Source organism: Aphelocoma coerulescens (assembly GCF_041296385.1).
Source record: "Aphelocoma coerulescens isolate FSJ_1873_10779 chromosome Z unlocalized genomic scaffold, UR_Acoe_1.0 ChrZ, whole genome shotgun sequence".
Lineage (NCBI taxonomy): Eukaryota > Metazoa > Chordata > Aves > Passeriformes > Corvidae > Aphelocoma > Aphelocoma coerulescens.
Window position 1 is genome coordinate 60,778,513 of NW_027184085.1, and position 24,387 is coordinate 60,802,899.

The window sequence follows — 24,387 nt, forward strand, 5'->3', positions numbered from 1 at the left end:
AGCTGCATCAATGGGGTGACATGTTTTTCTTTCTTCCTTTCTCTCTCTCTACCTCTTTAATTAACATCTCTCTCCCTCTTCCCTTTCACCCTACCCCTTTATCCAAAACCCACGGCTGTGTGCTTATATAGGAGGTCAGAGATAAACACATGCATTTCCTTGCCAAGGGTGTAATTTACTAACAAAACTTGGTAAGCTTTTGCAGACTCTCTGACTTTTCTCATTCCTTTTGACCAGGAGAGAATCTTGCGTACTCCCTTCCCCCGAAGGGTGGGATGCCACAGTTACGGAGTAAGTTACAAAGAAGTAACTACAGGTGTATTCTCTTACCAGAGATTGAGCTATCCAGTTAGATGTGTTCTCAGTAAAGCTTTGTGGGTTTAATTTTCTCCTGACTGGGCTTCGTGTGGTGTGGAGATGAAGAGGAGGAAAGCAGGTTTAAAATTTGTTGTGTGCCTCCCCTGCTGAAGTCAGTCTATATTCTACTGAAGCAGCTTGGCTCACAGGTGTCAGAAAAGCTGGGAAGCAGAGACGTTTTCCTCTACAAAGGATTGAAAGGACAACCATGGGCATTTCTTGAGGCCAGTTTCCTAACTGCTAATACTGCTATATTTTGCCTCAAGAGTTGGAAGTATAACAAAGAAGCAATTCCTTTATTTGCAAAAGATAAAAGTTATAGAAGACTTTGATTTCTTTTTTAAAGCAGATTCTTAAAAAGCCAGCATGGAAAAAAAGGAACCCAAATTAAACCGAAAAACCACATTCAGTGAAAAATAAAATAAAATATAGAAGTTTTAAAGACAAGGAAATAACCATATATATGAGTATCTGTCCCTTGTTGCTTTCTTTGTAATGCATGTTGCATCCCTTGCTTAGTAAAGCATTGTGTGCTTTTTTGCTTCTTAAAATTTTTCAGAAAATTTAGATACCTATTTGCATGATGTATTTTATTGACCCTCCCATTATAATTTTTTTTAAATGGAAAAAGTAAAAAATACATAGCAAAATTCTTTGCAGCATTCTTGCGTCATTACAGTTTCCTAAATTCAGAATGTGAAGATTTTTTGCCTTAGATTATTGTTGTATACTAGGTCAGCTTGTATCAGCTTCTTGGTTGCATTAGAGACCAGGCTTTTGAAGACTGGGATGTGAGCCCTTGCGCTTTCTCTCCTTCCTCAGAGCACTGCACTTATTCAGTACTTCAGTTTGTTTCAGTATCATGCACTGAAAAGTTGTCTTTTTATTTTTTCCAAGTTCCCAATGGTTATAAATATTCCCCTTGTTTTCCAAGATAAAACTTGGCAAGCGTCTACTCTTGTGGCCTAGTTTACTCTCAGCTTCTGAGGTGTGGAGAAGCAACAGCTCTGGGAGTTTTCCCCTCTGTTTTCTCTGGGAGTGGGACTTTCTCCTGCTTCACATTAGAGGGAGAGGCTGGGGATCATGGCAGAAAGTTGCACTGATACCACATTTCATGACAAATATCTCTTGTGTGTGTGTGTGTTGTGAAGCAGCTGTTGATGCTATTTGAGTCTTGGAGCAGAGGCTGCAAATACATTCCTACACCTTCACCTTTAAGAGTTAAGCAGCCTGTGTATGAAATTTGAACCCAAAATAACAGTTGTGCAGCTTGTCTAACATTTAATAAGGAATTAACATATAATAAGGAATTAATTGTTTCTGTATTCCCAGAGACGTCCACTGATAACTTCTTGGATGAGCAAAACTGCAGATTTCTTCAGTAAACAATGAGCTTTCTCTGCAAGCAGCAGAAGTTTCTGACTCTGCAGGGTAGCAGGCGAAACTCGTGGTACTAGCTGCAGGGACAGACTTGAAAATCTGTTTCTTGAATTGTTTCACTAGAAACAAAGCAGTGCCAGTGACCAGCCAGCCGTGCCAGCACTCCTGTCAGCGCTGTGAGCAGCGTATGGGAGCACTCACATGCGCCCGGCGCGAGCTCCTGGCTCCCATTTCCCCTCAAGGGATGCCTGTTTGCAGAAAATACTTTTCCAACAGAGAATTCACTCTTCCTGGGGAAGCTGCAAACACAGAGAAAATGCGTTGGGATCGGCCCTGAATGTGTTTGTTGATGCTGTATGAACTTTGGTAACACCTTCAAGCATTCCAGCATTTGTCTTGTCTCAACTTCTGAGTTATACTTTATGGCAAATATGACACTAAAAGGCATTCTCAGAAAACATGGACTAAGGACTGTTTTTAGAAAGACCACACAAAGCTTGGCAGATAGAGCAAAAGTTATTTCTGCAGGGTTTATTTTCTGCAGTTTGTTTTTATTCAGAATACATGTGAGGCACATGCTGCTTAGTTGGGCTCGTGTGTTGATACAGTCAGTACCACAACCAGCACAGGCAGTCCACACTGAAAAATGGCAGCAGGAACTGGGAGGCAACAGGAGCATAGTGTCACAGTGTGCTTATTCTACACTTTATTCATACCTGAGCATCCATCTGTGACCACTCTTGGGTACTAACAGCCAGCTGGGAGGAGGCAAGGTCAGATCTGCTGGCACATTTTGGGGTTCTTTGCATTGTGAGCAATACATTGGGATGCACATTTGCAAGGGAACCACTCCTGCAGGGTAGTGTTTAGCGCCCGGTGAGATTTGGCACTCCGAGCATAAGTTAATTTAAATGGTGTTTTATAGATTTACCTAAACTTCATTGATGTGTGTTTGATCACCCTAGGATCATAGAATCACAGAATATGCTGAGTTGGAGGGCTCCCATCAGGACCATGGAGTCCAACTCCCAGCCCTGCTCAAGACACCCCAAGAGTCACACCATGTACCTGAGAGCATTGTCCAAACTCTTCTGTAACTCTGTCAGGCTTGGTGCTGTGACCACTTCCCTGGGGAGCCTGTTCCAGTGCCTAGGCACCCACAGGATGAAGAACCTTTTCCTGATATCCAATCTAAACCTCCCATGACTCAGCTTCATGCCATTTCCTGGAGTCCTGTCACTGGTCACAAGAGTGCAGAGATCAGTGTTTGCCCCTCTGCTTCCCCTCATGAGGATGTTGAAGAGCACAGTAAGGCCTCCCTCAGTCCCCTCTTCTCTAGGCTGTTTAGGATATAAAGTAAGTAGAATAAGGCCTAATAGCCTTAGTGATCCCTTAGGGGGAATAATAATAATAATAATAATAATAATAATAATAATAATAATAATAATAGGCTATAAACTCTATTACTTTGGAAAGTTTTGACAAGTTTTTACTTACTTTGACCATAAACAGGAGTCAGTGAGGACATCTTGAAGGAAACAGTGTCATGAATTGGCAGGGTCAGACTGATAGGTTTTTTTCAATGACTCATTTGTATCTCAGGTTTTGCTGCAGTCTTGATAAATGTGTCTTACAGCTCAAGAGGGGTATGCTGAATTCCTTTATGAGCAATTGCCCGAGGATAATACTAGATATTCACTGGAATGACGTTACAGAAATTGCTAAAATTCACCAGCATTCTCAGGAGCTTTTCCCTTCAAAAGTAATCTAGAAAAAAAATGGAAGTATTTGAGGCTTGTGTTACAAATAAAGTCTTAGCATCAGTGATGACAAGTGTCCCAGGGCAGCTGGAGAGCATTTGAAGGGGGTGCCTAAAGGAATTAATTTGTTGACTGTTGCCTAGTGAGGGCAAGAAGAGAAGCCACCACAATGTGACAGACATGCGAAGACTGGGACAGACAGATGGCAGAGCCCTGTGCCTATTCTGGGTGACATCCGATGACTTGAGGTGAATTCACATGTGTTAGGTGGTTCACTGAGTTGGACAAAGAAGAATTTGACTAGCTATTTTAATTAAAATAAAACCCAGGGAAGCTAAAATATATCAAAACTCAGTTGCTTACAATCAGCATTTAGATATGCTGTAGAAAGCCAAATACTCCTTCCTAAATCTCCTAAATGACTAAACATTCATACCACTGATTGGCATCTATCTCCTTCTGTTCCTTATACTGGAGTATGTGCAAAGAGTTGTCTTTTGCTTTTGATACTAAGTGATCCTCACTAATTACGGATAGTTCAATTACCTTGCTTGGAGCAGAAGCTTCACATCTGAATCTCCTTCCAGTGGTACTACGGACTGCAACTACTCAGGGACAGGTGAGAGAACCCTAGGGCATCAGCCCCTCCCCAGGGGCCCAGAGGATGTAAAATACTTTGTGAATTTATGGATATTGAGACCATCAGTAAATTCACCACTGTGTGTGTGAGATGTTGGAGAGATTACAGTTATATACCTTGGGGCTATTTTAATAAACCCTTTTCCAGCTTGGCAGATTTTGACTGTCTGAGTGCACACCTCATACACACTCTCAGTTGCTACCAGGCCCTACCAAGCAGGAATGATGTACAGGACTGCAAGCCTAGGAGCATCCCTCATAAACTGAAGCCAGTCTTTGAAATGGCTGATTGGTGAATGCAGTTGTGGAGAACTTCAGGAAATATTAGCGATGGGCCTTCTTGTTGTGATGTTGAACATCAGTAGATGTTCAACCTTGACTGAAGGTTCTGTGGTTGTGCATGTGAAATCCTCACCCCTGCATGTTCCTGGTCCAGGATGAAGCTTGCAGGGATAGAAGATGAGTCACTGCAGCTGCTTTCTTGCTTAGGGTTGGTTACTCGACAGTGGCCATTGAGTGAGCAGAGTCGGAGCGGAGGGGCTGCTCAACAGCAGCCAGTGATAAACGCATTTCAAGACGGTGATCTCCAGCAGTTTTTGGAAACTGATGATGTGGCTTGGCCAGTTCCCTCAGGTGACCTTTGACCAGGTTACTGCCAGCACCCATCAGGATCTGATTAGCTCACCTGTAAGCTCTTTCTGTAGCCAGCTGTTTCAGCTCATGTATACAAATATGTACCTTACCTGTCTGCAGTTCTGTTTGCATTTTATCATGTGAGATCATTGATCAGCCCACCATAAGCCTGCCAGTTATACCAATGATTCTGGTATAAAAAAGAGTATGAAACCACTAAGCTTATGTCAAGCAGCAAACTGAACTCATGGGAGTTCAACTTCTGATGCCAGTGAAACCAATATATATTTCAAGTATTTTTTTTTCATCTGTGTAGGACTTGTGGCCCAGCTGAGTATTAGAATAAATGTAATTTCTACAACCCAAGCTTACAGTTTCCCTTGGAGAGATAACGCTTGTGGACAAAGGTTACATTTTAATTGATCTGATATAGCAGGGAGAGACAGACAAGTTTCAGGCAGATGAGCTGTTTTTCAGGGTAATGCAGTAGGCTGAGTGATTTGGCAGATGCTGAGAGCAGATCCAGGCAGTAGAAAAGTTTAGCTTTTATAATCTCCCATTTGGTGCATCCGCATGGTTTGCAGTTGCACTCCAGAAGGCCATCGGTTGAGGCTTTTTTATTTCCCCAAGGGAAAACTTTGTCCAGGACTCCCAATGCATGCTGTGACCCTACTCTCTCATTCACCAAAGCCAAGTCATGATGGGCAGCTTTTGTTCCCTACTTGTGCCAACTCCAAAACTTGCTTGCCCTCTACCTCCCAGGGCCACTGCTTCCTGTGACCAGAGTCTTCCTGCTTCCCTAAGTCCAGGTTTGCTGCAGAGCTTGGCTTAGATGGTGAGCACCACGGGCTTTTAGTTTAACCCATTTGGAATACACCAAGGACATTACTCAACCAAGAAATCTTTACTTCTGATGTAAGAAAGCCTGATCTTCCAGATAATGGAAATCCAGACATGCAGAAACCAAAACAGGGTTGATTGGGTTGGAGTATCTCTTTCTTCTCTTTCTTAAACTCTCACTTCCTGTGGCTGTTCTTGTCACTCTGATCCAAGGAGAAGTGTGGCCCCATAAATTTCCCCCTTTTAAATCACAACAGGAAGTCCCTTGTTTCACTGTCTGGCTCACCAGATTCCTTATGTTGGGTTCCTGTGGGGTGCTGGCCTACAGTTTGATAGATTTTTCTTCAAAGATGTGCCACCAAAATTGTGTGAACTACAGTGGGCAGGTTTGCCTTGATCAGGCTGAGATGTGCTCATATCACAGAGCACATTATGTGCACATAATACAAAACAGAGCTCATGATATGTTACAGGCATACTCCAGCACATCACACCACATGCACCTGTGTAAGCAAATAAAAGGAGTGATGAGCAAAGTGAATAGACAACATAATGAAAAGGAATACTGTAGGAGTGAAATTTTATATTTTTCTGCTGAAGGAAGGCAGCCTTGTGAGGCACTCCACTAGGGCAAGCAGCTGTGCTGGAAGAGCTGTCACAGTGCATTCCCCTGTGTGCTTGATCCTGGTGAAAACACGATTTAGCAAAGAGATAGAGCTAGTTATGAACGAGATGAGAACTATGAACAAATAGATGCCTGGTGATTTCTACTGTATCTGCTTTTTATCTTTAATATTTCCTGTTCACTGGAGGCAATGGAAACCGATTTAGGATGCCAAAGAATAAAGAGAAAAATTTTCCGTTCAGAAATTCACAGCAGAGAATCTTGTGTCTCCAAATACCTATGTTCTTTTAAAGTATACAGCTAACAGAAGTCATGGAGATGTCTTTTGGAAAGAGCTGTTTCAAGGAAAATCAGAGATACCAAACAAAAACTTGGCAGCCTTTGTGTCAGCACATGAAAAATTGTGAAAATTATGTAATGAACAGCATGAAAATGAGAACTCGGTGTGAACAGCAGATTACTGGGACTGATGGGTTGGTTGGAGCAACAGAAACAAAATTTGAAAGTATACAAAAATTGTTGAGGTTATTGTGAAAGGAAAAAAACCCACATGCTTGTGCTCGGAACAAACAGGAGATCTGGTGCATGATGTAAGGTCCTTGGGACTTGAAGGAGATCAAGGAGAGGGAGCATCCTCAGTACACTGGAGCAACTCCTCTAAATCAGAAGGAGAAAACGGCAGCTCAGGCTGGACCCTTGCCAGGCCTTCAGAGGCAAGCTGATGGATGAAGACTGCAAGACTTTCCAGAGTGGTAGTAGCTGCAAGCAGATGCCGCAGCCACAGAGTGTTTCGGGGCTAATTGTATTAGTTTTGACAGGCTTGCTAACAGCTGTATTTCTGAACTTCCTGGGGGAGCAAAGGCCAGGGCAGGCAGTGGAGGTGGTAGTTGATTCATAAAGCCATCCTTTGGGAAAGGAGCCTTGGAAGGTTTGTGCCCGAGGGCTGGCAAACAGGAGTTCTCTGGCCTGGTCTGGTAAATGTGGCCAGAAAAAGGTCAAACAATTAATCTCAGTCCCTGTAGAGAGACTCAGTTCATAAAGTAAGGTGAACTGGAGAGAAGGCTGTTGGAGGAACTCCTGTTGTCAGGTTTGTCCATTTGGCCACAGGAAGGTTGGTGACTCCTGGGTGAACTGCCTGTGTGTTCATCACCCCAGGCTGTGCTTTTCTAAAAAAAAAAAATCTTTTGTTTTTAATAAATACTACTCAGCTTTGTGAAAGTTACCTGGAAACCCTTTTGACTCCCTGAAGAAGATGACTAGCACGGGGGTAGATCTGGTGGGGTATTCAGGTTCCCTCCCTGCCTGGAAGGGCAGCCAGCAGTGGCCAGGCAGGGCCACAAGCTTTTTCTGCAAAGAGGTGATGCCTTTAGGCTTGAAACTGCTGCTGCCCCTGTAGACACACAAGAGAAGGAAAAACCTTGACAGTAGCAATGCATGTCAGTCACTGCAGACAACAAACACAAACCACCCACCTCCTGCTTTTCCATCCCTCAGCTATTTCCACAGAGCTACTTTTAAGAAATCATGGAGGAGAGAAGGAGGCTTAAAAAAACAGAACATTTTTTTCGGTGATGACAACACTGATCAGTCCCAGGGTATTCACATAGGTTGTCTGGTGTGAATTTAACAGCTTACCAGCAATAAAATAATCTGTGGCTTGATGGATAACACCAGTTATACCCTGCAGCATCAAGTAGCTTTAATCATGGCACCACCCTCAATGTTTTGGGACTGAGTCTCTGCATTCATTAATGTGGGCCAGGCTTTTCCACTCAGCCCTCTGTGTGTTTTGAGTGCATCCATCCATCCAGGGGAGAGATACTGCTGCTGCAGGTCTCCCAGGGGCCAAGGAGAAGGCATTAAACACCAGCTCTGGCAAAAGCAGATCACTGTTTGTCTTAAGACAATTTAGTAAGTGGACACTCTGAAATAAGTTACCTTCCATCATAGTTTTAATCAACCCCTTTCTGCCAATACGGAGAAATAAATACAAGTAGATGTTAGTGAAGAAAATAACAGTTTATTAGCAAAACAAAACAGCAACAGGCAAAAAATAACAGTAATAGTCACTAGTTACAGAGGTGTTGAAATCTCATTGCCTCCCGGGGAACAAGGGGAAACTCAAAATGGAGGAGTGACGCCCCCCCAAGACGGTGCCCTCCTCAGGCGACCACATGGTCTGGGAGACACGAGGAAGATGCCAGACAAATCCAACTCGGTGCAACCTTCTCTCTGGATCAAAAAACAAAACAAAACAAAACAAAACAAAAAAAACCCAACCCAAACAAAAAAACAAACCAAAACCAACAGGAAGGCAGGAGCTTACACAGCAGTTCTGGTGGCAGAATTGCTGGTGTTACCGGGACACCCCGGCCCCACGCTGTCAGCCTCCATTTCCTTGGGTGTTGGTGCTTTTGTCTTGCTGCCTCATCCTGAACTCCACCAGTGTTGGTGCTGCTGCTCCTGAGCCGTGGGTGTGTTGGGGGAAGAAAAGATCCCCCGGAGCACTGCAAACAGCACTCCCCAGCCCCAATGGCTCTAGCTCCACACTGCAAAATTCACTCTGAAACAGGTTTTTATTGGGAAATGAAGCTTCTTGGGTTGCTACTGTTGAGTCCAGAAACCTGCCCGAAACAACCTCCTCGGAAGACAAGAGAGAAACAAAAAACCCATGAAGGGGAGCCTCTGCCTTGAGCCAGAGCTCAGAGGAAAGAGAGTTCTGCTTGGGTGACCCTGGCTTCAAAAAAACCCGGTACCCACTGGCCCTGTGATGCCATTTCCCACTGCACTGCTGGGTCTTGGAGAGTAACTGTTACTGGACAGTAACAGTTCTGGGCAGATAGATGTGGAATAAAATAACATCTTGGGTTATCCACAATACTCTTGCTGTGTTTTCTTACCTACACGATCCAGCCAGGGAGAAGGGCATGGGGCCTCTATGTGCAAACTTAATTTGCAAAATTTTGTCCCTCTGACTCTATTGTTAATATTTTTAACTTTTTCTGGAGGTGTAAGAAGACTTAATAGGTCTTAAAAAGGTACTGCTTTGCTACCGTTTTTTCCCCTCTTTTTTGGCAATAAAATACAAAAAGAAATCCCAAAACTAAAGCCAAGACCCAAATCAAGATTCTGAGATTCCACAGAAGGCATCAATAGATCAACTTTTGTCCTAGCAAACCCTGGTAATATTCTTTCCTGTTTCTATGTGGGAAATAGAAAGTCAAAACAGGACTCATAAATGTTAGATATTTCTTGTAGTTTTTCTGTATAAATGAGTACCTAATCAAATGTAAATTCTTAACTTTTCCTGCTTCGAATTTCCTTATTATGGCTTCTCTTGGAGTTTGGTGCTTATATTCAGTTTTTCTTGTAAAGCTGTACTGTGGCTGAACTAAGTGAACAGCTGTGTCAGACATAAACCCTACATAGAGCCAGAACATGTCTGTGGTTACCCTTCCAAATTTTTACAGAGGAAATATATCATTGAAAAGTGAACTAGTAATTTTATTTATCTCAGTAGTTGTTTGGGGGTTTTCCCCCCATTTTTCTCAATGCAATTTGGTTTAGTTTATTAGCCAGCATCTGGCTTTTTGTCTTGTTTCTGCTATTTACAGAGAAAACAATCAGTGTAGTTTCTGTGCTCTTTTTTGGAAAAAGCACTATTTCTGATCTCAGCAGCCCTTTTTCCTAAGCCATTGATATAACCACTGCTGACTGATCTATTGATGCCCATCTAGTAAGTACATTAAAGTATTTTTTATATATATATTTGGAAAACTTGGGTGAATGACTCATGGAATTAATGCATCACCAACTGTAATTGAGAGAGGCTCTGTACTGAACTGCTTATTAGAGCAGCAAGATGACAGACATTGATACAGGAGGATTTAAAAGATCTCATTTTGTCAGTCTTGCTGCTGCAGTGCATAGTTGCACTGAGGTGGGATAGGTTTGAAACAGTGTCCTCATTCCCCCTGGGCTCAATGTTTTGTTTGGACATGGAGGAATATAAAATGAACACATGCTTAGTCCTTTAAAGTTTGATTCGGCTGTCAAGCAGAAGACAGTCGAGTTACATGGCAGGTAAAAAGTCATCATGGAAATGTAAAAAGTGCATTACTTACTATAGTAGTGAGAGATAGGTGAGGGAAATAATCTGAGTCTCCTTTCTCCCATCTCTTGTCCTGGCTGTAGGTGTTTGCCTTCACCAGGCATCTGCTGGCTGTTAGCAGTCAAAGATAGTTAGCAATCCCTGGCTTTTGTCATCTCTGCAGAAGCTTGTCTTTGCTCAGGAGCTAGCAGGGCTCATTGATGGAGCTTTAAAATAGATGTGCCAGGGAAGGGGACAATGACAGGCTTGCCCTTGAGAAGCTGTGGGATGACATACCAAGGTTAGAGGGACAGGGTGCAGGTGAGGGCCCTCAGGCAGTGGAACTGAGATGAACTGGCCACACTGAGCACATTTGACATCTTATGGAAACAAGCCAGGGGCTCCTGAGGTAGCAGAAGCCAAGAAATACCAGTGAAATATCTCTCTGAAATGAAGGGATGTTCCTCCAAGAAGGCAACATGAGCTGACAGCTCAGCTGAGGTGCCTTTGCACCAGGGTAACAGTGTGGGCAACAAACAGGAGGAGTGGGAAGTCACTGTGCTGCTGTGAAGTTATGATCTCGTTGCGTTACTGAAACTGGGTGGGACAAATCCCATGACTGGATTGCACCTATGGATGGCGACAGGCTGTTCAAGAAAAGAAAGGGGGTTGCCCTCTCTATCAGGAGGGGGATTGAGTGTGAAGGTCTATTTCTGAAGAATAGGCATGAACAGATTGAAAGCCTGTGGGTAAGAATCAGACATCGAGACAACAAAGAGAACCTCATGGCTGACACATACTACAGGCTGCTCAGCCGAGGGGAGCCTGTTGACAAAGCCTTCTTGCTCCAGCTGCAGGAGGCATTGTGCTTACAGGCTCTTGTCCTGCTGGGGGCCTTCAGCCACGCTGACACCTGCTGGGCAAGTAACACGGTGAGCTGTGGGCAGTCCAGGAGACCTCTGTAGTGCATGGGGGATCACTTCTTAAGGTTATAGACAGCCATACCAGAGGGGATGTGATACTGGACCTGTGGGTTGCCAATACAAGTTAATTGGGGCCATCAAGATTGGAGGCAGCCTGGGCTGCAGCGATCATGCACTGGTGGAGTTTGTAGTCCTGAGGGATATGGGTCAGGCAAAGAGTAAAGTCAGAATCATGAATTTTAGGAAAGCAAACTTCCAGGTCATCAAGGATGTAGTCAATAGGACCTTCTGGGAAACTACTCTGAGGGACAAGGGAGGAAAAGATGTCTGGCAGATCTTTAAGGATGCTTTCCACAGAGAACAAGAACTAGCAATCCCCAGGAGGAAAAGTTCAGGCAAGGAACGCAGGAGACTGGCATGGGTTAGTCAGGACCTGCTGGTCAAACTAAAGGGCAAGAAAGAAATCCACAGTCAGTGGAAGCAAGGACAGGTATTCAGGGAAGATTACAGGATCACAGCCCAGTTGTGTAGGAATGGGGTGAGGAAGGCAAAGGCAAAGCTGGAGCTTAACTTCACGAAGGTCACAAACAACAGCATGAAGAACTTTCAAGGGTGTGTCAGCCAGAAAAGGAAGGTCAAAGAAAGCATTTACCCCCTTGATAAGCAAGGCTGGCAAACTGGTAACTAGGATGAGGAGAAGGCTGAGGTGCTCAAAAATTTTTTGCCTCAACCCTCACTGGCAACTTCTCTTCTCACACCTCTCGAGTGGATGGCGTGTAAAATGTGACTGGGGGAGCAAAGTCCCTCAGAGAGAATCAGGTTTGTGACCACCTGAGGAACCTGAAAGTATGTAAGTCTATGGGACCTGATGAGATGCATTCCAGAGTCTTGGTAGAATTGACTATGTAGTTGCCAAGCCACTCTCCATGATACTCAAAAAGTCATGTCAGTCAGCAAATGAAAAAGAAAGTTCAGCTTTCCTGTATTTGCACAGCCCCTTACCCTGCTTAGGGCTGCATCTACCCTCTGAGCAAGTAATTGTTGGAAATTGTATGTTTGTGTTTCTGTGTCATCAGGCTTTTCTTAGAGTTTTGTGACTACTCTCATCTGCCTTCCTGTGATTTCGAAGAGTACTCTGTTGGTAACTCCTGAATGATTGCTATAAATTAGCTGTCATGGGCATTTGCAGGAGGATTGTGGCATGCTGCAAAATGAAGCTGCATTATTACATTTTTGAGAGGCTACACCACTGTGCATTCATGAAATTCTCCACAGACTGGAAAATTACTCCTACAAACAAGTGTGGAAAGTTGTCTGCTTCTTTACTCCAAGGAACCCCCGCTTTGCCTTGCTTTGCTCTCACAATTGCTCTGTGTCAGCCCTTGAGGTCTGCATTGTGAGACCTCCCTTTCTGCATCAATGGCACATCACTGCTGTTACTGAAGTACGGTTTAGGGTAAAGGCCATTTAGTCAATGCTGCCATTCATTTGGAAGAAGTTTAACGTTGGCATTTTCTGTGCTTGGTACTGCCAAGTGCCACGCTCCCTGATCCTGATTAGCAAAGCATTTAAACTTCGACATAAAGCGCTCTATCAGTGCTTCCATTGATTTCGGTGCAGCCAACTACATATTTAAACTTTCAAAAGAAGCTGAAATTATTAGTTTGGGAGTGAGAGCACTCTGTTTCTGGAGAGGTAATGAATATATACAATTAATCTTTTTAGAAAAAGCAACCAACCCCACCCCCAGTTAAAAAGGGAGTTCATGATCTTTGCTCTCATACCTGTGGTGAATCAGACAAAGTGGGAGCAAGTGCACAACACACAGAGAGCAGAGTCAAATTTACAGTGACATAATCATCCCAGTTGGAAATTATAAGAGGTTTTCTTCTAAACCACTATTTTTGTAGAAGAAACCTTAGTCTACTTATAATTAAGTTTTAAAACCTGGCAGCCATTTAAGCTTCCTAGCTGGTAATTTGAGGTCTTCATGTGAATGTATTTTCCTATGTCAATGCTAATTTATTTCTGAAAAAAAAAAAAAAAAAGAAGATTACTATTACAAGAAGGATCTGTTTTCTATGGGGTTTCTCTTGCAGTGCAGACGAAAATAGGGCTGAAATCTAAACTGAAATTGCCAGGTATGGATTCTGAATTGTAGGTTTCTTTGTAAGTAAAATGATCCAAGTTCAGACTAGCCTAAAAATATAGATTCTTCATCTGAATTGGATATTGTCAATTACATCAATTAGAACCAAATTTGCAAGAAGCATTTGACTTCTGATGGAGCCTTGGTGATTTCCCTCTATCTTCCTGTGAAAAAACATGCATACTAGGGGCAGGCATATGCCAATAAATAAATGCCGTGTGTGCTAACTTGTGTGAACTAACTGGACATATGCATGCAAGTGGATGCTATGGACTCCCATTTTATGTAGTGGCAGATTAAGTATTTGGCATGCACATTAGGTGCCTATTTTAAAATATTTATTCCTGTATTTATTTTTCTTTCAAATACCACTGCAGTACCAAGTTACTTGTACTTAACCAGTGATTTTGTATCTTTCCCTAGTAGACTAAAACCAGACAGTAGATATAAAGAGAAATTATGATAAGAGGCAAAAAAAATTCCATTCCCTAAAAAGGGAAAGAAAATGCAGCTTTTCTTTATTTGCACAGCCCCTTACACTGCTTAGGGCTGCAGCTATCTCCTAGCAATCATTTATCTTACATCAGTTAAACAAAATGTCCGGTACAAATGGGTTGCTGTGCACTGTGTCTGCAGCTGAGAGATGGAGCAGATGCAGGGGGATGCTGTAACATGCACTTCCCAAAGAATCAGGTGTTGTCAGAGTGACTGTCTGTTCCTGGCATCTTCCTGAGGGTTGGTGGGAGAGGACTTTGGGAACCTCATAAAGCGGATCTGTACCTGCTCTTTGCCTTGAGGGGGTAGTGACTGTCCATGCAGATGATTTTCTTCCATTGGAGAGAATGCTTTTGAAAAGGCAACAAGAGAGCTTCTAGGAAGGAACCCCAGAGTGTCTTGGTGGGACACAAAGAATGGGAGGGTTCGGGCAGGATTTGGGAGGGGAGGGTGTGCCTCAAAGGCAAGCAGTGTATTTAACATCACTGTGTCTGCTGAGGTTTCTGAGTTATCCAAGTATTTACCTATGCATGGAAACTGACAAGCTCTGTGGTCAAGTGAGATGAGATTAAGAAAGAAGTATATGCTCTGGAGATTCTGAAAAGGCTAAGTGTGATGTGCTGCTGGGTAAAGGGCTAACTTGACACAGGCCCTAGCAGCACTTATGCTTCCAGCTCAGGTGATGTGAATTAGTATCAGAAGTGAAACTTGTCTAATATACATTGGCAATAGGTTAGAAGGATCATTTTCTTGATTGTCTATGGGATAATGTTTCAGACATCAGTCCTAACTTGTCTTATTGTTTTGTTTTGTGGTGTTTTGGGTTTTTAAAACTTACTTTAAAATTTTCATTTTTTGTATCGCTTGTTTCTGGCATTGCTTTTCAGGTTTCTGTGAATCCTGTATTCCATTTAACTCCTCTGATCTTGGTTTTGATGTCTTAGTAGAGCCTCCAGGACCTGTGTTTCACTGAAATTTGTTTACTGTTGCCTCATATTTCTATATGTTGTTTCTTTCACACTTTTTTTGCCTCCTCATGCACTTCTAGCTTGTCATTGCACCCCTTCATTCTCATACAGAAGGCTGTTTTAGACCCTGTTCCAGAGAGTAATTTTAAAATAATCTTGGACTGCTGATATGTTTAAATGTTGCTTTACATTTTGCAATTTTTTTTGAGTCAGCAGATTTGAACATGTTTATTTTACTACTTAAGAGTGTCTTTCTAGTTTTATTCTTTGAAACCAGAAGCGCTTTGGAAGTTTTTAGCTGCAATGCCCCATTTTATGTATTGTTTTTAAAATTAAATGAAAATAAAAAGTTTTGATCTATAAAACAACTAAATATTCCTGCAAAACGTTTCTAGTGTGCAAATTATCTTGTCAAACAAATTGTCTATCTACAGGTATCAGTTCCACAGGGTACTACTTAATAATCTGCTTTACAGTGACAAAATAGCTTGTCTTAAAATTTCCAATAATTTAAAAATTGTGTTTAAAAATGGTGGGAGACACATTTGTATGAGTACAGTAGGATATCGAAAGGTTAAATGACTTAGCAGATGAGTGGTGGTCTCAGTCTCCTGACCTAGTCCTGGAACTACCATTCCTTCCTAAATAAGTATTTTTTCCAGGGATGCAAAAGCAAAGCCTGCCATTTACTATTCTGATGCGTGTCTGTTCCCAGGACATTACATTTCTGTGGATACGTCTTATGAGGGTGAGAAAGCAGTGCTGTCCAGCCCTGATCTGTACTCCGAGGAATGGAGCTGTGTCAGACTGATTTATCAGATAGCCACAACTTCAGACACCTCACCTGATCCTGCCAGGCTCAACCTGTACCTGCGGCAGGAAGGAGAAAGTTTTGATCGTTTGCTGTGGTCGGCCAAGGAGCCATCGGATAGCTGGCTCATAGCTAGCTTAGATTTAATGAATAGCACAAAGAAGTATAAGGTAAGCCCAATTTTAGAAGATATGACAGGCTTTCTGGTGCATACCTTGGGCTGTACAAACTGCTTTTTTAATGTATGCAAACTTATTTCGAGCCCTTCTAAGGCTGGCAGCACGAGTCAGCTGAGCCTTCTGTCCCTAGCACCCGTGAGCAGAGCTGGCACCAGGCAGTGCCCTGAGCAGCAGCTGTGGAGTAGCTCACAGGGACACACAGCCAGCTGAGCCCTGCAGCAAGGATGCCTCACCTCCTGACATCCCTGTGGAGCTGCTGGTGCCACGTGGCAGATATGGGAACTCCCAAGCCCCGGGTCTGCGACTGGACTCACTTATTCCTGCCCTCTGTGCCTTTCTGGAAGGAGTCAAATGCTGACAAAAGAGTATTTCTACCCAGAAACCATCATGTTGTATCACTCACAATAACATCTTGCATAACCACAGCTGAGCAATATGGAATTCCATATACTCTTAAATGAAGTGTGGGAATTTTTCGCCTTTTCTCATTGTCCTTTAGTGTGTCTTCTGTGCTTGAGGAAGAGCACTGGCTCCATCTTTAATGCATTCTGCCAAGCTCCTTCAGCAAAAGCACATCTGACTCTAAGGATGATGGTTCCCCGAGATATATTTAATTTGTTCCCCTGTTTATCCTGTTTAAATATTCAAGGTACTAATGAAACTCTAAAATTGACAGTTTGGTTTATATTGTGCAGCTTGTACTGGAAGGTGAAATGGGACAAGATAAATCCACCAGTATAGCAGTTTTTGAAATCAAAATAACTTCTGGATATTGTATTGGTACGTACTCTCTGCTCAATTCTCATATTCTCTGCACAGAAAAAAATACCTCGTTGGCAGTTTTAAAAGTGGATTGAAGGTCTGGGTTTAAAAAAAAAACAATGGCTTTTTCCTGATTGAAAAGTACACTGCCATATTCAATATAGATAATTTTTAAGTTAAGATTGCACAAACTAGTAAGTGGGGTTTTTTCACCTATCTAGGTTATATATATAGACATATTACATACAGTAATTAATTCCAAATCTATTTATTGTTCAAGCAGGAACAAGTGTTACATTTCAAAAAAACGTTGTACTTCTTCGAATACTAGACATAACAGCTGCAACATTATTTCTGCTCTCTGCCTGCTTATGGCTTCCTTACAGTGGCATCCAGAGACTGCAGACTCAAAACTCTGCTGATATGTATTTATACTTAGTGCTATTTCCTCATGACATTTGCTAAAAACTGCTAATGAAGTTCAAAAATTCCAGTGTCTAGGAGGCTTGAGGATCTTCACATTTCTGGAGAGCTCTGGTGGAGTCCAGCCAAGTTGTCACAATTCTTTGGCTCTGTGAAGGAAACAAAGCAGTTGCATTACTGTTACGAAATACTAATCCTGCTTTGCTTCTGGCCATCCCTGATTTACAAGTGAAAGTTCTGCTTTGACTATTTACTACTAGGAGGTGATATATTTAAATCGGCTTTATTTGGTTCTAAATTACAGCAGTCCTATACTGGCAAACGATGAAAAGACAGATTGGCCCAAAGAAGATGGAAATGAAAATTTTATCAAAAATTGTGGATAGGTTTGCTCCTATTTATTATAAGCTCTTAAATGCTGTGTCCAGTTTTATAAATACAGGCATTATCTGCTCTGCCATATGTGAAGCAAGGCCAGTGCTTAGTAATTTGCTCTTCCTATTTCTGTAATGAAAATGTGTACACTCAGCTGGTGGTGTCTGCAATTGCAGAATGTGACTTTGAAGAAAATCATCTTTGTGGCTATGTGAACCGCTGGAATCCTAACGTCAACTGGTTTGTTGGTGGAGGGAGCATTCGGAATTCTCAGTCTATCCTGCCCAAAGACCACACACTTAACAGTGCACTGGGTAAGCAACAAATGTAGAGCAGAGATATAGTGGAAAAATCTGAATCTGTGATTCATGTATGACTCTCATACTGCGAGTTATTATTATGCGAGTTCTTTCCATTGTGGGGTTGGGGTGGGGAGGGTAAGAGTGATTTATGGGGGGAAAAAGAGATTAGTTACGGGATTTTGGAGAAGTTCACACAAAACTGCCTGTAAGCTTTGTAATAAGGCTGCTACGCTCTTCACTAGGATTCAAAAGTACTCAGAGGTAAGGGTAAAATTTTGGATGGGAGAGGTGGAAAATTCAACTTTCTGTGTATTCTAAAAGTATGGGCCACAATAAGTTTCAGATTCTTGTACCGCTGCTCTGTACATCTGGCAGGGGTTTTCCTTCCAGTGGCTGTTGAGAAAATTGAGTAGGAAAACCAAGGTATTAAAACACGCTTGGAGAATCTTGGGTTAAACTGTACAGTTTAGAAGTTTTCTTTCTTTCAGTCAAATGTGGTGCTGTTAATACAGCCCCTCAGAGGCATAATGCAGGAAAGAATTACTGGAATTTCAGCACTTGCCTTGTATGAAATGCTCGTCCTGGACAGCTTGCTGAGGGAAGAGTTTTTTACACAGCCATGAAGAAGGGTTGGGGGATAACTTCACTTTTGCACAAAGTTCCACAGCAGGTGATGGTCAGTACATCTGGCTGCTGCTGCCCACTGTGTGTCTTGGACAGAATGATGCTTGTGGCAGTGCAAGGAATCACATCATGAAAAGCAGGGTTGATCCTCTTTCCTTAACTCATGCCGCTGTGCCTTTTTATTTATTTCACAATTGTGTGAGTTGAGTACAGAGTGTCACTCTACCCCTGAGTCACCCCCTGGCACTGAAATGCTGGTAAAATTTTGGGGAAAATTTAACTCGCCAAAACTTCAACAGCCGACAGCAGATCAACCTATTAAATAAGTACTGTGACAGGAAATGCTCCCAGCTGGGAGGGATGTGTTTTCTTGTAGCCACAGCATTTCTATTTCACACCAAGCCCTCACTGCTGACCATTTACTGAGAAGGCCTCAAGAAGCCTAAAGCCACAGAAGAGCCTTCTTTTTGCAAGAATTGGGCTGTGGAGTTGCATCATCCAGGGAGATTGTAGCTAAGCTATGAGATGTGCTAAAACTGCAGAACAGAAGTGAAGCTGAGAACCTCGCAGGCAAGTATCGCTGAAGTCACCAGTCTGGTGCTGAAGTGCACAATCTGGAGGAGACCCCCAGCCAAGCAAGTCCTTTCCCCTCCTTCCACCAGAATGAAGCAAGAAGTGACATCTAAAGGTCTGAGTCCTCTGTGTGCTAATTAATGTAGTGATGCCCACACAAACCTAATGGCACAGTTTGCAGTGTTCATGCTGAAGTACCCCACCAGTCTGACGCTTCAGTCTCCTTCAGGCTTTCTACCTGAGAAGAACCATTTTTTTTGTTCATCGTACACTGCTTGATGCTGTGTTTCGGGGAGTGCAGAAGAAGAAAAACTACAGATGCACAGCATGTTCGTGAACATGGATGTGTCCTGTTTAAATTCAGATAACACTCCCAAAATTAAAGTATTAGAAAATTTGAAAATCCTGCAGGTTATATTGGCTCATATTCATGATGGGAAGGTACTCTCCTCATGTGTAATGCATTTTTCTGCTCATTAACATCTCCCAAAAATCTTCTTCAAGGATTTTACATAAAAACTCAAGTCTATGCAGTAAAAATAAGTCATTTATAAACTAAATCCTAGATAGACTGAGCAGAATGTACTGATTAAAAGCTATTTGTTAATAATTTGATATGTTATACTGCTGTGTAAAACATGAGGAAACACATGGCTTTGTTAATTTACTTGGGTTGCTTCAGTATAAGTTGCACTTGAGAAAGACTAAATGCTATACAGAGCTGTGGGGAGGGAGGCAATTTACACAGTTGTTAACACGTTTTTCCATTTATGAATGGCTCCCAAAATATAGAGTTTATTATGTTTCAAATATAAATAAATATATAAATAATAATAATGATAATGATAATAATAATAATAATAATAATAATAATAATAATAATAATGATAATAATAATAATAAACAAGAAAAGAAAGAGCTAAGACTGACATTTTGCCAGTGGTATTTTAGCCAAACAATTTTGGATTGCACATAGGAGGAGAGAAAAAAACCCCAACCTTTTAGAATTGCTAAAAATTTTCTGGGAAGCAACCATTGTTGGCCAGATCATAGATGTGTATGTCTAGTCCCTGTTCCTCTCCTGATACTTCTTGTAAGTGGTGTTCTTTAAAGAGTGTCCTTATACAAAGGTTTTTTTTCTGCTTCTAGGTCACTACATGTATGTGGATTCTGTTTATGTCAAACATTTTCAGGAAGTGGCCCAGCTAATCTCACCAAAGACCATGGCCCCAGTATCTGGCTGCTTATCTTTTTATTATCAACTTAAGCAGGAAAGCAGCATTGTTTTTACTGTTTACTTAAGAGACATGAGTGGCTTTTATGAAGAGATGTGGAAAACAGACAGTGCACTGAATGCAGACTGGACACTAGCAGAAGTCGACTTCAATGCGCCGTATCCCATGGAGGTAAAACAATCCTTCCTGTACAGTCCAGCTGCAACTTCCAGGTTGCCTCAGACATGAGTGCCAGCTCAGGCTAAGCCAGGAACATGGCAGGGACTATCCACTATCTGAAAGATGTCTTTAAAGATGGTGGTGATCTGTGATTTCCTTTGACCTTTGCATAAGGGTCAAGGAGGGATCACTTTCCACACTCATGCTTGATTTTGAAGCCAGCTGGTGCAGTGCTTTATTGGAGTACCTTGGGAGGCTGTAGAGTCTGACTAATGTGAGGTTTTTCAGTTGCTGAATAATATCAATGTTCTCTCAGTTCCCTATTTTTGTGACTCCATGATCCATTTTTGAAGATGCTGAGTATCATAAAATAATGCATAAGAAAAATACTGCAGAAGAAAAATTCAAAACCATATTTGAGGTCTATTCTCCACCCTACTTAGATCCTGTAGTTCATGAGAAAAAGTCCAAACTTGGGTCCTAAGAGTACAATAGTCCTTGGATGTGAAAGACAGCTCTTGATGGTTATTACAATGACTTTTGAGAGTATCAGAAAAAAATTGAATTTTTTACTCCCTAGTGTTTACTAAAAAATACTCAAAACGTAATAGATTGAAATAAACAGTGTATATGCATTATATACATATGTGTATACTTACATGTATATTTTACATATATATGTAATTTTTGTATATATACACACATATACTCTATACATAAATACTTCTAACAGATGGATTGCGAGTAAATTCTATTTGCTTCAATTCTACCTAAGTTATTTGCTAATTCGCCATAAACCTGCAGATTTCCAGAAATTATTAGAGATGTTAATTTTAATTTTAATGAGATGTTGCACAGCTCTTTTATAATAACTCTGTAAAGTCAATGATCATCCATTTAAATCATCAGACTTCAGGGAAAGGAGGGTGGCTCTCATAAGGCTTCATAATACTGAATGGTAAGTGAATCACTGATTCAGTAGATACAAATTAAAAAGTGAAAATCAGTCCTAGCACTATCGATGGAAATTAATTAATGATCACTTAGAGCTTAACAACACGGTGGTTAATTTTGTGAAAATATCCTCTCGTTTCCTGGTAGCATTCAAAAATCCATCCAGAATGTTGGAAACTATCCATACTGGAATAAATAAGATGTTGTACCACTGGATGAATGCACAGGGTACCCTTGTGTTCAGCAGGGTATGCAACTTAGCTCTCTCAGTTAAAAAAAAAAAATTAAAGATTAAAAACAGATTAAAAAAATATTGTCCAAGAAGGAGATGCAGGTAATTAAAAGTATGGAGAAGTTACATTAATGAAATAACAGTTTTCAGCCCTTACAAAAAAAGATCAAAGTAGAGTATGGTAGAGGTTCTTAAGAATCATGGACGAGACAGAAAAGATTAGCTGTTCCCTGTTTCTCAAAATTTATATTGCTGTTCCAAATTCTTAGCTACCATGTAAGTTTTAAAATAAAATAAACAGAAGGTCTTTTAATATATGACACAACCGTAGAACTCACTTCCACTACATACCATAGATACCATTATTAAGATCAGTTTAAAAACTGATTAGAAAAATGAATGGGAAAGAAAGAATCCATGAGGAATATAATGTAAGGGAAGAAGAACTGAAAGCCTGTCATTGTCTTCAGTTCTTTCTGTAGGCTGTCTGCTGGAAAAAAAAGAGGGGCTAAACAGGCCTTTAATCTGCTCAAGGAATTTTTATGTAATCCAACACAGTAATTATTTTAGAGATCATTTTATAGAAGTAATGATGAAATCTTACATATAAATTCTTTGGTTGCTTCAAGAGAGTCTTCCTCTTGTTTCATCTGGCTAAAGGAGATTGCTCAGGATTCTTACACTAGCTCTCCTAGTTTGCCTCCCATCCTTAGGCAAAACATCACAGGCATTGCTTTCACTGAAAAGAATCTCACTCTGAAAGCGTTTGTCCTTATTTCCTTGCTTTGTTCCTGGGGCTGGCTCTCAAAGCTTTCCTGTACCTCAGAGCTTTGATACTTAAGAGAAGTTTTAAGACACTTCCTCAAGAGTTAAAGATTGTCCTCCACTTACTTGAGGAAATTATATCCCCTGGGAATTACTAAATACAAGCATTGTTTGATCTTTGTGGTAAACAAAACACAGCAATAGCTTTTCTGGTTCTTAAATAAATTCTGTACAGGAAACCTTCCCTGACAGCTAATGCCAAGTCACGTGTTTCAGTGTCTGAGGATGTTTACAGAAAACTGTAAAATTCAATATTTTAATAACAGAGTAGTGAACACAGGGGGGGTTTAGCTCGATTCAGACAGATTCTAGATAAAATTGGAGTTCTAGTCAGTACAGACTGACGATTGTAAATAGTGGTTTTGTCTAATACAATGCCAGAAGTCTTACTGCATCTTTAAAACTGGTGTTTCATAAAGCAGAAGACCCTATGTTCCCTTTGGTTTTTCCTTGACCTTGAGTGAGCAAAGATCTACTGCCAAGGTCAGGCTCTGATTTATATCCCTAATAAGTGATATAATTTAATTTGTGCCAACACTTGCAGGACTGTATGACGTGCTGGTGTCTGTCTGGGACATCCAATCAGAATTCTGTATTTCAAAGATGTGCACCAAAATTATTGCTAAGTATATGGCAGATGAATAACAGTTTATTATAATTTCTAGGTAATATTCGAAGTTGCTTTCAATAGCGCTAAGGGAGGTTATGTTGCCCTTGATGACATTTCTTTCTCTCCAGTGTACTGCAGCAATCAGACAGGTATGACGAGCTCCTACTGCTATTCATCTCCCTTGTTTTCCCCCTTTGCCTTGCCCCTCAGAACTCTGTCTGTCAGTATTTGCAGTATTTGGTGCTAACTTCTCAACTGACCAGTGCCATTGGGCTCCTCTTCCTTCAGAAGACATAACAGCAGATAACACCAGTGCCATTCATTTTTCCAAAAACCAGGCCTTAATGATTCTTTTTCCAAAGACCTTGCCTCAGGGTTCTGCAACTGGAGTGCTGGACTGAATGCTGTATTTGCATCACTACGGGTTTTGAGAAATTACCACTTGCAGGCCTGTCACAGAAAGAGAGGGTGGATTTTCCCAGGTGTGATGGTACGAGGAAGTAAATGCCCTGGGCTTTTCATTAATACCAGTGTAGGCGTTTTTTGTGCTACATGCCCTGAGGTATTCTTCAGAGCCAAAACATGAGCCTTGCCTTCCTGTCTTCAGTCTTCCAGGAGGTATTACTCATTTCAGTCAGTGTCGTGTCTGTCAGGTATTTGTTAGGCTTTCACAACAGACACCACCTGAATCCATGTGACCTCTGCTGTAGAGGCACCTGGGACAAAGGACTTTGTCATTTTGAATGCAGCCTCTTAAGTAGCTGTGTACTGGCTGCTGCGTTTTTACTGTGGTACTAAACACAAGTCAAAAGCAGATTAGTAGTTTCCCACTGATACCATCTATTCCTTTGGTCATAAATTTGAATTTTTTGCCTAATCTTTGAAGTGATCAAGGAAAAAGAGGCTGTTTCTTCCCCCTTTTTATCTCAAAGTATCTGCTAGCTCTGCCTCCACTGCTGAAGTATCACTGCTGACGGAAGTAGATTCCAGATACATTAATCATTAATAATCCACATCTCCTGGCTGGGTAAATCCATTGTTTCATTATCTCCTCAATACCTTTTTGGTGTTTACTTTATTTTGCAACAAAAATCCCAAGTTATGTTTGCAATTTTCAAGGGGTTGGAGCTGTGTGCTTATCTGTGTTTTCCATTTTAATTTTCAGACAACTTATATGTATAGAGGATGGGGATAAATTTTATAGCATTTTCTGCCCCAATGGTTAAGTTCAGATCTAGTCTGAATGGTTCCGAATCTATTCTGAATATGATAGGTTCATATAGAGCTTTGCCTACTAACTTTGATTTTGAAGGTTGGTTTTGTGGTTGCTTTGGGGTTTTTTATTTGAGAAATGAAATTAAATAATTTGCTTTGTACTTTGTTGAAATACAACATATACTGTTTGATCCTTCAGACTTACCAAATATTGTCATCTTCAATTCTTCTGAGTAGAGACATTTAAAA

The 24,387-nt window shown here is 41.3% G+C and overlaps 1 protein-coding gene across 1 annotated transcript in view; it reads left to right on the forward strand.

Moving 5' to 3' along the window:
- MAMDC2 (MAM domain containing 2) overlaps positions 1 to 24,387 on the forward strand; it is a 56,149-nt gene that overhangs the window by 14,044 nt on the left and 17,718 nt on the right. Inside the window, 5 exon segments of the mRNA XM_069001179.1 lie at positions 15,575 to 15,840; positions 16,545 to 16,629; positions 17,586 to 17,723; positions 20,058 to 20,314; positions 22,979 to 23,072. Of these exon segments, the coding sequence (XP_068857280.1) occupies positions 15,575 to 15,840; positions 16,545 to 16,629; positions 17,586 to 17,723; positions 20,058 to 20,314; positions 22,979 to 23,072 (840 nt within the window).